The sequence below is a fragment of the Taurulus bubalis genome (assembly GCF_910589615.1).
Source record: "Taurulus bubalis genome assembly, chromosome: 2".
In the NCBI taxonomy this organism is placed as follows: Eukaryota; Metazoa; Chordata; class Actinopteri; order Perciformes; family Cottidae; genus Taurulus; species Taurulus bubalis.
Window position 1 is genome coordinate 45,091,023 of NC_136590.1, and position 17,562 is coordinate 45,108,584.

The 17,562-nt window shown below is 44.3% G+C and overlaps 1 protein-coding gene across 1 annotated transcript in view; it reads left to right on the plus strand.

Moving 5' to 3' along the window:
• Positions 1–6,954: 6,954 nt before the first annotated feature.
• The window catches only part of srcin1b (SRC kinase signaling inhibitor 1b), a gene marked incomplete at both ends in the record, with an annotated part of 78,215 nt that continues 67,607 nt past the window's right edge, over positions 6,955–17,562 (plus strand). The window contains one exon of the mRNA XM_079237062.1: positions 6,955–7,006. Coding sequence (XP_079093188.1) covers positions 6,955–7,006 — 52 coding nt within the window. The remainder of the gene's footprint in view (positions 7,007–17,562) is intronic.

The window sequence follows — 17,562 nt, forward strand, 5'->3', positions numbered from 1 at the left end:
CCCTTTAAGAGAGGAGGGGGCGGGGCTTCTCATGCATTAAACATGAGCTCACTCAGTGCCGTGAACACCCGGGGAGGAGCGCTCTGCACTCCAGCGCGCGCTCTGCACCCGACCACACGCTCCACGCGCACGCCGCGGAGGCATGGACGCGCGGGGACGCAGAGGGATACACCTGGGCACGCGACAGTGAGAGGAAGAGTGAGAGGAAGAGTGAGAGGAAGAGTGAGAGGAAGAGGACCAGAGACCAGGTGTCGGCGCGCGCAGGATGGGCAACGCGTCTCCAGGCAGGTGCCCTCTCTCTCCGCTCGGTCTGTAGCCGCAGGTACTCAACTTCAGAGCCGCTGAGGCTGCTGGGAAACCTCCGCCGGCTCATTGGCGCTGTCTGTGTGCCGCGCATCCGTCTGTGCGTCTTTGCATCTTTGCGTCTTTGCATCTGTGTCCGAAAGATGTTCAGTTCAACATCTTTGGCACTTTTTGTTGTTGTTGTTTAAATCCAGCAGCACTGCAGTGTGTGAATATTTAACATCCGGGACACTCACTTGAAGCGCCTTCTAAGTTTTTTAAAATTCGCTTTGATTAGAGGAAAAGCCGCAGCGCGCGCGCGCGCGTGTGTGTGTGCGCGCGCATGTGTGTGAGTGCCATGAAAGAGGCTATTGAGGTTATTTATTGCTGTTGGTCGCAGAGATGGAAACAGTGACGTAGACGCAGCTTTATGAATATTGATGTGCACTTCTTGGGAGACAATCAAAATCAAAAATGTGCAACAAAAATGTGTGCATATTAATAATATAATGTTTAAATCACGCAGCATCAATAGCGTTGAGGGCAGTGTTGGGACCTCAGGTGTGCAAGGTGCAGGTAGACGAGGTCTCAGTGACGTCACAGAGAATTCACACAACCTCCTGAAATGAAACGCCCCCTTTTTTTAGGGAAAAAGATGGAAGAAGACAAAGGGACAGCAGCTGTCGGGTAATAACTCGATGTATTAATTCATAAAGCTTCAACTCAAATCTGCACAATATAGTTTCATTTCTGGTTGCTGCAACTTAAGTTGCACGTTTTCTTTCCATTTAAAGGCAAAAATGGCATTAAACTAAAAACACACTTAATTCAGTTATTACGATGTTTGATTTATCGCCCAGTTCTACTTTAACAAACGATAAAAACCTTTAATGTCTTTAATCAACACGCACTTCATAAAAGTTTTTTTAAACCAGTTTATTGTTCGACGGCTTCGTCAAGTTTCAACACTTTCAATCGTGTTTTCATTCACAACTTTAAAAACCTTCGTCGGGCGACGTGCCTCTTCATCGGCAGTCTTCCTCTCTCCAGAAGACACGCCTCTTATCTCCCAGAGGCTCCGGCTGCAGGCTGACAGGGCAAAATGGAGGTTTCACTATCTTCAATCTGTATTGATTTACATGATAAATCCTCTCTGCACACGCCTGTGTCGAAGCTCCCAAAAGACCCGTTTGGGAGATAAGCTTTGTGAGGGAATACATATATATATATATATATATATATATATATATATATATATATATATATATATATGTATATATATATATATATATATATATGTATGTATGTCTTCATCCTGCGACGGCGTCTCGCTCACTGAGAGGATTAAAACTGAACAGAGCGTTTTTTTTTTAAACACCGAATACTCAAAGTTATCTCTTTTGTCATGTCACCTCAATGACATGACAGAGCCCTTCCTCAGCTCCCCAGGAGGAGGAGGAAGAAGAGGAAGAGGAGGAAGAGGAGGGTGGTGCAGCAGCAGATCAAGCATCCTGGAAGCACAAGTGACTGAGGAGCAGAAAGAGAGGAGGCGGAGGAGAGGATCTGTCAGAGCAGCAGCCAAACGGCAGCTTCCCCAAAACTGTTGACACAGGGAGGAGATGGAGGGAGACGGTAGAGAGAGCATGAAGGGCACAGAGCGAGAGAGAGCGAGGCTTCAGAGGCCGCTTGATGCCACCAGGTGAGGAGCGCTGCGCTGCCGCTTTCATCCTCGACGCCGGATTTCCTTTTTGTGGAAAAAGTCAAGACTACATTTTTTTTCTTTTTCTTCCAAAAGGAACATTTGGTTCCTAGCGGCGAGATCGAGGAGACGCTTCGTCGCTTCACAAAGCAACGAAGCGCCGGCTGACAAAGAAGAAGTGGAAGCCGTCGGAGCTCGGCAGCAGAAATAGTCCACGCTGATGATTTATGTTATTGTCGCTTTGCATCCATAAATATGCTCAAGCTCAGCTAACGAGTCCTCTGACGCTCCACATCTGTTCTCTCCCAAAACATTCACATGAAACATCAAATCACTGTGAAGTTCAAACCTCCATCAATGCTTCACAGGAAACAGACTTAAAACAAATATACTAATAATATTAAGAGTTCAGGATCTGCACATTTAGGGGTCGATCAATATTCCTGAAGCTGGTTTTCAAAATGGTGGAACACAACTTTGCAGTTTCAGCAAAAACATTTTAACACTTTTAATAGTAAAATCACCCAAAAACATTCGTTCTGTCACTTTGTATTGACTTAAAAAACATGTAATCTTTTTTTAAATACAAAATGCCTTTAAAATCTAAATCTTTGATAAATTAAACATTCATTTCTGATATAATCATAGAACCTAACAGACAACTTTGCAGCACTGAACCGTGAATCATTGTATTTCTTTCGTACTACGACTCATATTTAGCCCAAAATTTGAGAACTGACGTTCATCGCTGCAGCCTCAAAACAAGACTTCATGAAACCATGTGCCGTGGAACCAGGTGTCATGGAACCAGGTGTCATTGAACCAGGTGTCATTGAACCAGGTGTCGTGGAACCAGGTGTCATTGAACCAGGTGTCATTGAACCAGGTGTCGCGGAACCAGGTGTTCAAGGACAAGCGCTCATCGCTGCAGCCTCAAAACGAGACTTCATGCAACCAGGTGTCGTGGAACTATATGTCGTGGAACCATGTGTTGTGGAACCATGTGTCATAGAGCCAGTTGTCTGGAACCAGGTGTTCAAGGAAGAGTGCTTCACTGCAGCATCAAAACGGGACTTCATGGAGCCATGTGCCGTGGAACCAGGTGTTCAAGGACGAGCGCTCATCGCTGCAGCCTCAAAACAAGACTTTGTGGAACCAGGTGCCGTGGAACCAGGTGCCGTGGAACCAGGTGCCGTGGATACGAAGCGAGGCGCTGCATGTAGTAGTTTTATCATTGCCGGACGAGGCCATCAGGACTCAGGTGAGAGTTTGAGAGTTTAGTTAAACGACCTTGGAGTTATTAAAATACTCGTGAGGTAACGTCTTCCCTCCGGCTCTGGAGACCCATCATTACCTCGGCAGTCGGTCTGAGGATGTTTTATTTATTTCCTCTGGAGCCGAAGACAGAAGATCAGAACACGTTGAGAGTCGACTCCTTCCAGAATAAAAACTCACTTCTGAGCCCGCCAGAGGTTTCTGCTTTAAAGCACGTTTCTTTCTAGGACATCTCTCCTTCCACTTCAAACACTTTATTGACTGAACCCGCTTCGGCCCTCGAGCGTCTCATCTCCTACAAGCTGCCGGCGTGCAGCAGGAGAGGCGGGGCTTCAAGGTCTGACACGCACAACTAAACGGCCTCGCCTGGATCCTCCTGGATCACTTTGAAGTCTGGAACATGTTCCTGTTGTAAACTGAAACAAAAGAAGAAGGAAGAAAATGCAACAAAACCACTTGGTCCTGGGTGAAAGTCCTGTGTGTGTCAAGGTCAAAGTTTTAAACACGTCATTAACGTGAATTCTTCCACCAACCAAACCCGCTCCATAAATTTGAAACCACGATCTCGTCCAAAAAACGCTACAAAACTACTTGGTTAGGTTTAGGAAAAACTTTGTGGTTTTGGCTAAAAGATTACTAGAAAATAAACCAAAAACACAGCAAGTTTCTCTCAGGACATTAACAGCAGTATCCTGGGTGAAAGTCCTGCGTATTTCATAGGAAATAAATGTTTTCTCTCGGATTAACGGTTGCAGATTGAAACCATTTTAAACACGTGGGCAATAAATTCAGAAAAACAAGAAATGCTACAAACCTGCTTTGTTTTACTCCAGACAGGAACAGCGGCCTCCTGGGTGAAAGTCGTGTGTGTGAAGGTCAAAGTTTGAAACGTAATCTACGACAACATTACGTTTTCCCTCGAAATGCAATTCATGATCTAGTCAAATAAGCGCTACAAAACGTTGTGCTTTTGGCTTAAAGATGACTAGAAAATAAAACAAAAACACAGCAAAACTACTCAGTTTCCCTCAGGACATTAACCCGCGTGAAAGTCCTGCGTGATTCATAGGAAACATATTTTCTCCCAGGTTACGGTTGCAGATTGAATGGATTGCCTACGTGTTTTTAAAATGTTTTCAAAGAAAACAAAAACTGCTACAACACTGCTTTGTTTTACTCAGGACATGAACCTCGGCCTCCTGGGTGAAAGTCCTCTGTGTCAAGGTCAAAGTTTGAAACGGTTTTAAATTCTTCCACCAACCAAACCCGCTCCGTACATTTGAAACGTAATCCACGACAACATTACGCTTTCCCTCGAAACGTTATTCATGAAGTAGTTTCATGTTTAATTAAAACGTGACAGAACTAAAACGTGGCGGCTCGTAATTCTTCTGACGGATTCGGAGAAACGGAGAAAAAGAAGAAGCGTGAGTTCTTTAATAAGAGAATAGAGGATGGTTTGAAAAGAGAATATTATAATTGTTGTTGTTGTGGTTGGAGGACAGATGCTGATGAGTGTCATTTATTGTTTAGGGAAACGAATGACATGCAGAAAGGCCTGCAGGGGAAATAAAACTAGTCTGACAATGAAAAGTAGGATAAAGCAAAAGATCTTCCTTTTATGCTTTTGTCATCAGTATTATTCTGAGACGCCGCGAGGAGAAGCCGTAGCCCCGAGAGAGGAGAGGAGGCTCGCTGTAAATCAGCTTGATTGCAAACCACTGCGTCACATTCTGCAGCCGATCGACAGGCGCTGGACACAAAGTGCAGATAACGACCTCCAGTCCGCTGATCTGGGACCAGCAGAGACGCGTCCTCTGGGCCGCCGACGGGCCGGCGCCGCGGCTTTCACAACAACAAGCAGAGTTTTATTAATTATCTGCACAAACGGTGTTTATCATCAGGCGTGTGATAGTCGTACAGAGCTGTGTGTGTGTGTGTGTGTGTGTGTGTGTGTGTGTGTGATGTTTTTGCCACATTAGAGGAGGAGATTCTTCTTTATTCGAGCGAGAGAAGTGGTTTCTAACGGTAACCAGACTCATTAAAGGAGGGTTCCCTCCAGAGAGCCACCGATTGGCCGGTTTCCTTTCTAATAACTAAAATTGACAGCGAGGCTTCAGACGTCCTTTTAACCTCGTTATTGTTGTCTTTAGTGGTTATTCGCATTAATAAACACAGTTAAAATGATTGTATTTTCTCTTTGATTAAAAAAGAAAATGTTAGTAGTTTGAATTATTCATTAAATGTTGCTTAGAGTTAAAGAGGGAATTATAATATGTATAATATATATTCTAAATATTCTCCTAACTACTGAATTTAGTCAATTTTTTTGCCAAAAACTAGATTTTACAATAGTTGTGTCCGTTGCCATCTTGTTTTTTTTGCAACCAGTGAACAGGAGGTGACCATAGACTTCTATACAACCAGAGGAGTCGCCCCCTGGTGGTCAGTAGAGAGAATGCAGCTTTAACGCATGAAGCATAGACTTCTATACAACCAGAGGAGTCACCCCCTGGTGGTCAGTAGAGAGAATGCAGCTTTAACACATGAAGCATAGACTTCTATACAACCAGAGGAGTCGCCCCCTGGTGGTCAGTAGAGAGAATGCAGCTTTAACACATGAAGCATAGACTTCTATACAACCAGAGGAGTCGCCCCCTGGTGGTCAGGAGAGAGAATGCAGCTTTAACACATGAAGCATGTACTTCTATACAACCAGAGGAGTCGCCCCCTGGTGGTCAGTAGAGAGAATGCAGCTTTAACACATGAAGCATGTACTTCTATACAACCAGAGGAGTCGCCCCCTGGTGGTCAGGAGAGAGAATGCAGCTTTAACACATGAAGCATATACTTCTATACAACCAGAGGAGTCGCCCCCTGGTGGTCAGCAGAGAGAATGCAGCTTTAACACATGAAGCATGGATTTCACTCTTCAGAACCAGAGGTTTGAGGCATATTTAGATGATTACCGGTTTGATATCGTGTACCAACATTATCTTAGGAGGATAATGGTGACGTGAGATGATGAAATGGTTCCATGTGGTGACTTCTCATTACTTCCGAGCCTCAGAGGACCGTTTACTGCTTCACAGGCTGAGCAGTGACTCACGGGTAAATTGACTTTGACGTGTACAATTAGTGAAGTGCTTCTTAAAGTCCCATCAGAGACTTTTTACATCAGAACAAGCCTCAGATGTTTCTCTCAGGAGGCTCCTGTGCCCGTCTAACGTAACTAATAATACTAATAATATCATTATAGATCTGTTTAGCAGTCCAGCTATCGGCATGTGCAGCTTCCTTTCTTAGATTAGTTTTATTTCTAACTTGTAAAGACTAATAAGTACACAAAAGAAGAATACCGATTTACATATACAGCAAATTGTAAGACAACTAAATGAACAAATATTTATTTATCACAAATATAAGTACATTGAGCTTCAGTCCTGAGAGAGTCCCTTTAAAAATATGTTCTCAAATGTATTCATATTGTTTTGCTTGGCTGCATTTTCTTCATCTACCTTCATTTGTTTGTTGCCAGGAAGTAAACACTGTCTTTTCTTCATGCATGCTTCTGTAAGAGCAGCTCGTTGTCTGTGATGTCGACACCCTTCACGTCTTCATATTTATTATTGTGATACATGATGTCATGCTGTGGATGTTATTGGTTACATGTGCTTTTCCTGCTCTTTAAGGTCAAAATGTCCACCGCGAATAGAAGTTTGTTAACGGAGTTGAAGACTCTTCTCTCAGGTCAGTGGCTTGGAATGAAGCTTTGATTTGTTTTGTTTTGATTCAGTACATCTTTACCTCAGTGGCTCTTCTTGACTTTGGGTTCTCCCTGAACCCGGGTTCTAAACGAGAACCGGTTCTAAACGAGAACCGGTTCTAAACGAGTGAAACCCAAAGTATGGTTAAGGACCGGAGTTATCGGTTCTCTGTTAGTCCTGGAGTGAGACGTCCTCGTCTCAAACCTCCTGTCTTTGTCTCTTTGTCTCTCTGTCTCTTTGTCTCTTTGTCTCTCTGTCTCTCTGCCTCTCTGTCTCTTTGCCTCTCTGCCTCTTTGTCTCTCTGTCTCTTTGTCTCTTTGTCTCTTTGTCTCTCTGTCTCTCTGTCTCTATGTCTCTTTGCCTCTCTGCCTCTTTGTCTCTCTGTCTCTCTGTCTCTTTGTCTCTTTGTCTCTTTGTCTCTCTGTCTCTTTGTCTCTCTGTATCTCTGTCTCTTTGTCTTTCTGTCTCTCTGTCATTTTGTCTCTCTATATCTCTGCCTCTTTGTCTCTTTGTCTCGTTGTCTCTCTGCCTCTTTGTCTCTTTGTCTCTCTGTCTCTCTGTCTCTCTGTCTCTTTGCCTCTTTGTCTCTCTGTCTCTCTGTCTCTTTGCCTCTTTGTCTCTTTGTCTCTCTGTCTCTTTGCCTCTCTGTCTCTTTGTCTCTTTGTCTCTCTGTCTCTTTGCCTCTTTGTCTCTTTGTCTCTCTGTATCTTTGTCTCTGTCTCTCTGTATCTTTGTCTCTGTCTCTCTGTATCTTTGTCTCTTTGTCTCTTTGTCTCTCTGTATCTTTGTCTCTCTGCCTCTTTGCCTCTTTGCCTCTTTGTCTCTCTGTATCTTTGTCTCTCTGCCTCTTTGTCTCTCTGTCTCTTTGCCTCTTTGTCTCTCTGTCTCTTTGCCTCTTTGTCTCTCTGTCTCTTTGCCTCTCTGTATCTCTGTCATTTTGTCTCTCTATATCTCTGCCTCTCTGCCTCTTTGTCTCTTTGTCTCTTTGTCTCTCTGTCTCTCTGGATAATCACTAAGGTCTTTTTTTCTTCTCACAAAATAATCAAAATGAACCGATAAACAGAATCGATAAGATATTGATCAAATCCTCACGACACTCGTTCCTAATGTTCCACAGGAGACACGCCAAAGGAATGGCCTTTTTAATATTCTAGGAAAGACATTTACACCTGTCATGGGGTTTCACTGTGTGTGTGTGTGTGTGTGTGTGTGTGTGTGTGTGTGTGTGTGTGTGTGTGTGTGTGTGTGTGTGTGTGTGTGTGTGTGGAGGTTACTTCAAGGTCTTGCGGCTGCTATATCACACATCCTGGCATTTCTAGTGCAGCGGGAAACACATTTGACAACTTTCCCCTCAAAGCCCGAGTGTGAGCTCTCCGTCTCCGGGCGATTCCTCTCTGTCTCTGAGGTTCTGTGGAGTCAGCGCTCCGGCAGAGCCGCGGCGTCACCGTCACACAGGTGCAAAGTGAGCTTTCCTGCAGCTCCAGCATGAAGAAGTCCTCTGTGTGTGTGTGTGTGTGTTTTCTTGTTGTCGGGAGACAGATGCATCCCGTCGGTGTGTGAATGTGTTCGTGCTGCAGCGTCTTTACGTCCCGGACGGAGACGCCGGCTTGTAACTTGAATCGCATGCAAATTGACGTGACATTGAGCTGTGGGTTTGTGGATCAATAAGGAGCCGTAAACAATAAACCTTCACTGCAACATGTTCACGGTGATTTGTGAAGTTATTACTGGCTGGGAGCCGTGTGGCGCTGCCTCCTCTTGTTGGTCGTTTCTCTGGTGTGTGTGTGTGACACACACTTCTGCATCGCTGCAGAGGAGAGGTTCCCCTCCCGAAGATCTTCAGCTGCTACCATGTTGCCTTTATTTAGTGATTGTTGCCTTTCTAAGATGGCAGCGTCGCTCCGTCCGTCCACTGTGCTCCAAACCGGGAGGACGACTGCTAATGATTTGATTTACGAGCATGATGTCTGTCATCGGCTGTGCTTCGTGTTTACTGCTGAGGAGGAAAATGCTAACTCGCTAACGCACTAAACTCTTGACGGTCCGTCATCTGTATCGTATTCGGGGTCGCTGGAGAAAGGCAGGGTTTACCTGGGACAGGTTACCAGACTACTACATGTCCAGGTTTAGGAAAAGATCGTGAAATACTTAGTTAGGTTCAGGAAAAGATCGTTTAGGAAAAGATCGTGAAATACTTCGTTAGCTTTAAGAAAAGATCGTAAAATACTTAGTTAGGTTCAGGAAAAGATCGTGAAATACTTAGTTAGGTTTAGGAAAAGATTGTTTAGGAAAAGATCGTGAAATACTTAGTTAGCTTTAAGAAAAGATCGTGAAATACTTAGTTAGGTTCAGGAAAAGATCGTTTAGAAAAAGATCGTGAAATACTTAGTTAGGTTCAGGAAAAGATTGTTTAGGAAAAGATCGTGAAATACTTAGTTAGCTTTAAGAAAAGATCGTGAAATACTTAGTTAGGTTCAGGAAAAGATTGTTTAGAAAAAGATCGTGAAATACTTAGTTAGGTTCAGGAAAAGATTGTTTAGGAAAAGATCGTGAAATACTTAGTTAGGTTCAGGAAAAGATCGTGAAATACTTAGTTAGGTTCAGGGAAAGATCGTGAAATACTTAGTTAGGTTTCGGAAAAGATTGTTTAGGAAAAGATCGTGAAATACTTAGTTAGCTTTAAGAAAAGATCGTGAAATACTTAGTTAGGTTTAGGAAAAGATTGTTTAGGAAAAGATCGTGAAATACTTAGTTAGCTTTAAGAAAAGATCGTGAAATACTTAGTTAGGTTCAGGGAAAGATCGTGAAATACTTAGTTAGGTTTCGGAAAAGATTGTTTAGGAAAAGATCGTGAAATACTTAGTTAGCTTTAAGAAAAGATCGTGAAATACCTAGTTAGCTTTAAGAAAAGATCGTGAAATACTTAGTTAGGTTTAGGAAAAGATTGTTTAGGAAAAGATCGTGAAATACTTAGTTAGGTTCAGAAAAAGATCGTGAAATACTTAGTTAGCTTTAAGAAAAGATCGTGAAATACCTAGTTAGCTTTAAGAAAAGATCGTGAAATACTTAGTTAGGTTTAGGAAAAGATCGTGAAATACTTAGTTAGGTTCAGGAAAAGATCGTGAAATACCTAGTTAGCTTTAAGAAAAGATCGTGAAATACTTAGTTAGGTTCAGGAAAAGATCGTTTAGGAAAATATCGTAAAATACTTAGTTAGGTTCAGGAAAAGATTGTTTAGGAAAAGATCGTGAAATACTTCGTTAGCTTTAAGAAAAGATCGTGAAATACTTAGTTAGCTTTAAGAAAAGATCGTAAAATACTTAGTTAGGTTCAGGAAAAGATTGTTTAGGAAAAGATCGTGAAATACTTCGTTAGCTTTAAGAAAAGATCGTGAAATACTTAGTTAGCTTTAAGAAAAGATCGTGAAATACTTAGTTAAGTTTAGGAAAAGATTGTGAAATACTTAGTTAGCTTTAAGAAAAGATCGTGAAATACTTAGTTAGCTTTAAGAAAAGATCGTGAAATACTTCGTTAGCTTCAAGAAAAGATCGTGAAATACTTAGTTAGCTTCAAGAAAAGATCGTGAAATACTTTATTCGTTTGAGTTTTAATAACTACAGAAGTGTCGTAAATAGATCACACAAGTTACGTGACGAATTAATCAACATTTCTTTCTCATTTCTCAATGTGAGGCCTTTCTGTGATCGTTATACTTCCTCGTTCACGTGTATAACATTCTAAATACTTTGTAGTGCATTATATTTTTCGTAGTAAACGCTACGAATGCTGTATGAGAAACGACTTCGTGGGTTTCGTGCTGTTGGTTGAACACAGAAAGCTATTTCATTATTTCACCTTTTGAATCATTATTCACATTTTAGAGACCGAATGAATCAGTAAAACATTTCATAATGAAAATAATAAACAGAAGATATTGTCCCTCATATTTCTCCCGCATTGCAGCAGCAGCGTGGTCGTTCAGTTCATTTCTCTCCGTTGGCTCCGGTGTGAGACCTTCAGGCGCTCACGTACTTTATTGGACGACGGAGCTTCAGGTGATAAAACTAGTTTGTGTTGTTTCATGTCGTTGTTTTCCTGCCGACTCGCAGTGGAAACCAGCGACGCCTCGCTCACTGGTCTTTACTGGTTTGACTCTCTAGAAACACGGGAGAGGTGGAATGTCACTCTGTATATTTACTAAAATACTCTGCTAAAGTATGGTACAAATACCTGTAAAATTGTGATATTTAATGGTACTTCTACTCTTGTTGATTGAGAGGGAAACATTGTGCTTTTCTAAATGAAAAATATGTTGCATTGCAACTCATGATTCATTTCTTGATTAATCACAAAATAGTTTATAGTCTGTAAAATATCCCAAAAATATTCCCAAACATCTTCCAATGTCAGATTTAAAATGATTGTTTCTGAACAACATTCAAAAGCTAAAAAAGATACATTAAGAAAACAAAAAAATACAATGAACTAAAAGAGATACATTTAATAAAACAAAACAAAAATACATTTAACTAAAAAATATACATTAAGAAAACTAAAAAATACAACTAACTAAAAGAGATACATTTTAGTGTCACATGAAAAACAGCTGGATCCAAAAGATCAATTCATCCAAACACGTTGTGAATTTCTCGTCAATCGACTAATTGTCTCGTATTGAGCATCGCCATGACGACGTGAATCATCTCGTGTTTGTTTGTGAGAGAAACAGATTTAAGAGAGGAGATAAAAAAAAATCTGCAGCCGCCCCGAGAGGGAAAAAAAGATGGCCGTAAGAAGAGAGCCCGATATGATCAGCAAATTGTTTTTTTTTTTCTTCGTTTTTTTTGGGTCGTACTTTTCCGTCTCGTTTTTTCTCAGACACACACACACACACACACACACACACACACACACACACACACACACACACACACACACTGTGCAGCTTTCCTCAGCAGCCTTGGAGAATGATTTCATTGGGATGACAAGTGTGCCTCTGCCTCCATATTTCTGCCAGCCGGGCCTCCAGCCTGCAACAATACCCTGCTTTTATTTATTCTTCTCCTTCATCTTCTTCTCCTCCTTCCATCTTCCCAATCTGATTTTAGCTGTGCTGAAAGTCACATTTTCTTCCTATCACAACATCGCTAATCCCTAACCCTCCTCCTCCGTCCACTAAGCAGAAATCGGGCCCGGTCGCCGCCATCTTGATAATTGACCCGTGGGGGGTTGAATGTGACGCTGATGCATTCTGCCAATTTGACGCGCTCGTAATCCGCTGGGCCGGCGTTTCCTCGCCCCGCGGCAACGGGCGGCAACGGCGGCGTTTTGACGTGTTGGAGCATCTCACACACACACACACACACATCTCTATCTATCCAGTACAGGCCACATGTGGGTGGGTGGGGGAGAAACACTCGGGCTAAATCAGGAAGCGGGAGCGTTGGAGTAAACTGGTCTCAACAAGCCGGCGTAACAGAAGCAGACGGATGTGGCCGCCATGTTTGGAAACGAACGTTTCTTATCATCGCGGCCGGTCGGCTGGCGTGAACACGGAGGCGTGCCGTACATCCCCGTGCGTCTCATGCTGCGTTCACAGCAAAAGCGTTGCGAATGTTACTTGTGCCTGAAAGGGGGCGTGGCTTATCTCCGTAAAAAACAGTTACGGGTTCCTTCATCCACCATTGAAATAACCACTAGTTCTGCTTCATACTTGTTGTGTCGGAACATCAAACTCCATGGTGTCTGGGTTCATTATATTATCCGTAGTCCCACAACAGCGTCTGAATGAAGCCGCTAGCAGCGCTACTTCAGGCGGAGCGGCAGCCATTTTGATTCAGCGACGGCGGTGGTGACGGGTGGAGCTTCTCAACGCTGATTGGCTGACGCCACGCACATTTTTCGCCCGAATTGAAAAATTCACTTTTTTGCAACCATTCGCGTCTGTGCATTGACTTTGCGTGTAATCTACTTGCGCGTCAAATTCGCAACGCTTTAGTTGTGAACGCAGCATTAGAGTCATTCCTTCCTGTGGCTCCAGGAACAGACGTACCATCCTGGTTGTCTCTGAAACGCCTGAGGACGCTTCCAGGTTTGATCGTCGGTTCTTTGTTCTCACGTTCCAGCTTCTTCATTCTGCAAATATTTGTTGTTGTTTTTTCCCTCCTTCGTGGCGGTTAATTAATAGAACATCTTTCGATGTGGAGACGTCACCTTGATGTGACGTGACATTTCACAAACATAATTCTGACATTTTAAAGAGCGCACAATGGATGGAGGAATAGCTGAAAATGATAGTGGCAGTCATTTATCTTTCCAGGACGAGAACGTCCCGTTTCCCTCTGAATAATCTTCACTGTCGACGGCTTAATCGCAGAAAGAAGCTGCAGTGAAAACGTCTTTGGAGGGAATGTAAAATGATATTCATCTGCATTCTATAATCCCCTCTTCTCAAAGTGAACTCGTCATATTGTTGTTGGCAGACGACAATGGAGGCGAAATAATTCTCTGAACTCGTTGGTTAAGTCCGGCTCGCAAGTTCTGCTGGCGTCTTTTTTCAAGTTGCTGAAGAAAATACGAGTTGCTGTTTCTCGCGAAAGTGAAGTCAACCAACGGGAACATATGAGTCGACCCTACTCTGCCGGGAGGAGAGCAGACGAGGGTCTCCGGAGATCCCACCTGCAGAGAGGAAGAGGACGTCTTCTTGGTTTGTGGACTGACGGCATGAAGCCTTAAGTTCGGGATTTCGCCGTCGCCATCTTGGAATACATCCGTCGTCATCTTGCGTTTTTAGCAACCAGTGAACCATATTAGGGCTGAGGAGGAGTGACGTAGAGACGCCGTATACGTCTCTGGTAGAGAGACCTGTCAATCACCTTGTAGCCCCGCCCCTAAAGCGTACCCTGCCAGTGTCGCCAAAAGGTCCAAAAGTCGATAAATCTCTCGAAAGTCTCCAAGTCGTCACCGCTGACGGTCGTCCCTTCAGTCCTCCGCCCAAAGACAGTAGACGGTAGACGAGCAGGCGGCTCGTCCAATCATCACGTCCGAATGAAACGATTGGACGAGCTCGTCGCGGTCCTGCAACAGCAGAGCGATTCATTGATTCTGGACGTCTCCTGATTGATTCGTTGACTGATTGTTGGAGCGGCCATGAAAAAACCAAGAGCACCAAAAGTGTGTCTGCAAACTTTACAGAAGCGTAGCTTTCGACTTTTTCTGACTGAGAACACGAACAAGCAGCAGCTTGAACACAAAGTGAGTCAGACGTGAAGAGAAGCACAGCGGCAGCTTGCGTGAATCCGCCGCCAGACTTTTCCAGACGAAGCAACGGATCGTCTGAGTCAACGTCCGCACGCCGCAATCTGAGAACGTGTCGCCAGAAGATCGGTGCACGAAACTTAAAATGCCGCGTGAAGCTCCAGTCCGACTGTACGCGCTTATACAAGCAGCACGGAGACGTTTTTTAAATGGCACAGCTGGTGTGATCGAGTCACTGCGACACAAACGAGCACTTTGGCTTGAGCGGAGAACGAGGGAGCGAGAGAGAGGCGGCAGTCATTAAGGGGCAAGGCGGTGGTTATCCCCTCCAAGGTGGAGGGTTGCTCTGCTCGGGGCTCATGTGCAGAGATACACCGAACAAGAGCGGAGGGAGAGAGAGAGAGAGAGAGAGACGGTTCATCTGCAGCTCGTCCCCGTAGACCGTGGAGGGATTAGAGAGAGAGGGGGGGAGGGAGAGAGAGAGAGAGAGAGGGAGAGAGAGAGAGAGAGAGAGAACAGACTCTCTGTCTTAGCACACACTGCCTCCAATCTTCTACACTGCACTGTGCACTCACCAGCTCTCTCCATCCTACACACACACACACACACACACACACACACACACACACACACACACACACACACACACACACACACACACACACCAGCGTCATGTAGACTCTCGGCCCGAGGAGCACAGGACCACTAGCCAGGTACGCTCCATTCGTTCATTTCCTCTCTGCTCACACTCTGCAGGTTTTCGTTTGGGTTGTCGCCGTGTGGAGACTCTCTCTCTCTCTCTCTCTCTCTCTCTCTCTCTCTCTCTCTCTCTCTCTCTCTCTCTCTCTCTCTGCAGAAGACTCTTGCAGGCTGCATGCACCAAGCTTATCCGGCTTCTTTTGCATAGCCCCGAGAGAACCGAAAAAAAGAAGAAAAAAAGATAGCAGAGAGGGAGGAGGAGAGGAGGGGAGGAGGAGAGGAGGAGAGGAGGGGAGGAGAAAAGGAGGGGAGGATGGAGGGATGGAAGGACAGAGGAGACAAAAGCCAAACTAAGCAGAGTTTTCTCATGTAGGGCAAAGAAGTGTGCGGCGGGCAGCCGGCTAACCCGGGTTGACCTTCACGTGGGACGCTCCGAAAACGCCGTTTCACGCGGCCGGTGGAAATTAAATATCCCACTAATGTTCCCAATTACGCGCCGCCGCCCGTATTCCGATTTAACGTAAAAACGACCGGATTTACTCGGCGTCTTGACGGACAAATCAAAAAACAAATCTACATTTGAGTAAATAGTTTGCAGCCAAATCTAATTTTAGAGTCGTCTGTCTTCACAGAGCTCATTAAAGTAGTTCATCAATGTGAGATACGAGTTTATGGATCATTACAATCTATTCATGCACATCTGTGTTCAAGCCATTCTGCTTCTTTGCATCAAAGTATATATTTTCCATCTCTTTCATTCCTTCAAACGCCTTCTTGAAAAGGTCGTCGTTGACATATTAGTTCGTATCTAAAAGTCTGTCATAACGCTTTTCTTTAAAACCTCCATATTCTGCAGTCACATGTCCGAGGATCGCTCCTGAAACCAGAATGATGTCGACACGGCTAACGTGTTTTAATTGGAGAATGCTCCTTGTGGAATAAAGGATACCTGGACAGGAATGTGACGTTTACGTGAGTGATGACGCAATCAGAATACCGGTGGTTACGAGCACGTGAACGTAGACGTTGTCTTTAAAAAGAACGGCTGATCCACTGAAGGCGCAGTAGAAAATCCACGGCCCGCCACTGGTGAATCGGGTGTAAACGAGTCTGGAGATGCTTTTCATTCTCAGAAGGTTTTTTATTTATTTGAACCTCGACTCACGATCAATTTCCAGCTTTTTGAAGTGGATGTACCACTTTTTTTTTTTTCACTCTTGAAGATCCAGCGACTCATAATTCACTTTGATGCCGGTTTGATATCAGTTGGTACATCTCCAGGCTGCAGGGGCCCGCAAAGGATTCTGGGACACGTTGGAACCCGCCGGTCCTGCCGGCCCAGAGAGGAAGAAAAGCAAAAGTTCTCTTTCTTCTGGAGATCTGATGGCAGCGAGTCTTTGTGATGACATCACCAGAAGGCGGGAACTTGGTTGAACAAATGTGCACAAAATCCTCCATATTGCGTCACGTTTTTATGCTTGATGCCCCCTAATTTAGACAAACCGTCTGGTGTGTGCTTTATTATTCCAGCGTGTAAATGAAGACACGAGGAAGCGCTTCAGGAACGTGACCTCCGAGCCGCCGGGGCACGACCTCTCGTTAACGGGTGTGATGTGTATAGTGTTTAGCACCCCACAGGGAGGCCGACCCCCCCACAGGGAGGCCGACCCCCCCACAGGAAGGCCGACCCCCAGCGGTGGTGGTGTCACCCCTGGCTGCGAGCCCACCGAGCTGTCAGCCTCAGAGCAGACGTATGAGATCAGAGATAACGAGCGGAGACGGAGGAGGAGGCCGTCTGCCGCTAGACGAGCTGGAAGGAAACGAGGAAGCTACTGAAGCGAAGCATTCTGGGAGGTTTGAGATGGCAGAGTGGGAGTTTCACCCTGGGAATGGATAGGTTTAAAAAAACAAAAAAATCCTTCTGAAATAAATTGAAAGTTAAGGAAACGCATAAAAACTTCTCTGCAAATGATCCACAGTGTTCACGAGAGCTTCATTTCTCCTGCAGTGACTTTAACACAACCAGTTCCCCAAAAGGACCAAGCAGACTCAAACCCACCAGGTCTAACCAGTTCCTTATTAGGGAATAATTAGGGGACCCTCTACAGCTCATATGACCACGGTATGAAGACCAGACCCGATTGTCCTTGATCTCTAACGAATCCGCAACTCCGTGCCCTTATTTTCAGCATAAATATGATCATGTTTATGTAGTAAATTACATCTAGTGATTCTTGGTGATAATGAAGTGTAATAATGCGCTCAGAGCTCACAATTGTTCTCTAATATATATTTTATATTCATCTGAAAACATCTGGATTTATACCAACACTACATTTTACTAGATTCCATGTGAACGCTTCATGAGAACGTTATCGTTTACCTTCAGCCAGTACTCATTTTCACTGAGCAGCACCTGAACGCGTCATCATGTACCTGAAGTGAACCTCCGCTGGTTCTCTGTTAGCGGTGCTGCTTACGTTGCTGCTAACGTTGCTAGCTCTCCTCCTGTTGGTTTTCCGTTAGCGGTGCTGCTAACATTACTAGCTCTCCTCCTGTTGGTTCTCCGTTAGCAGTGTTGCT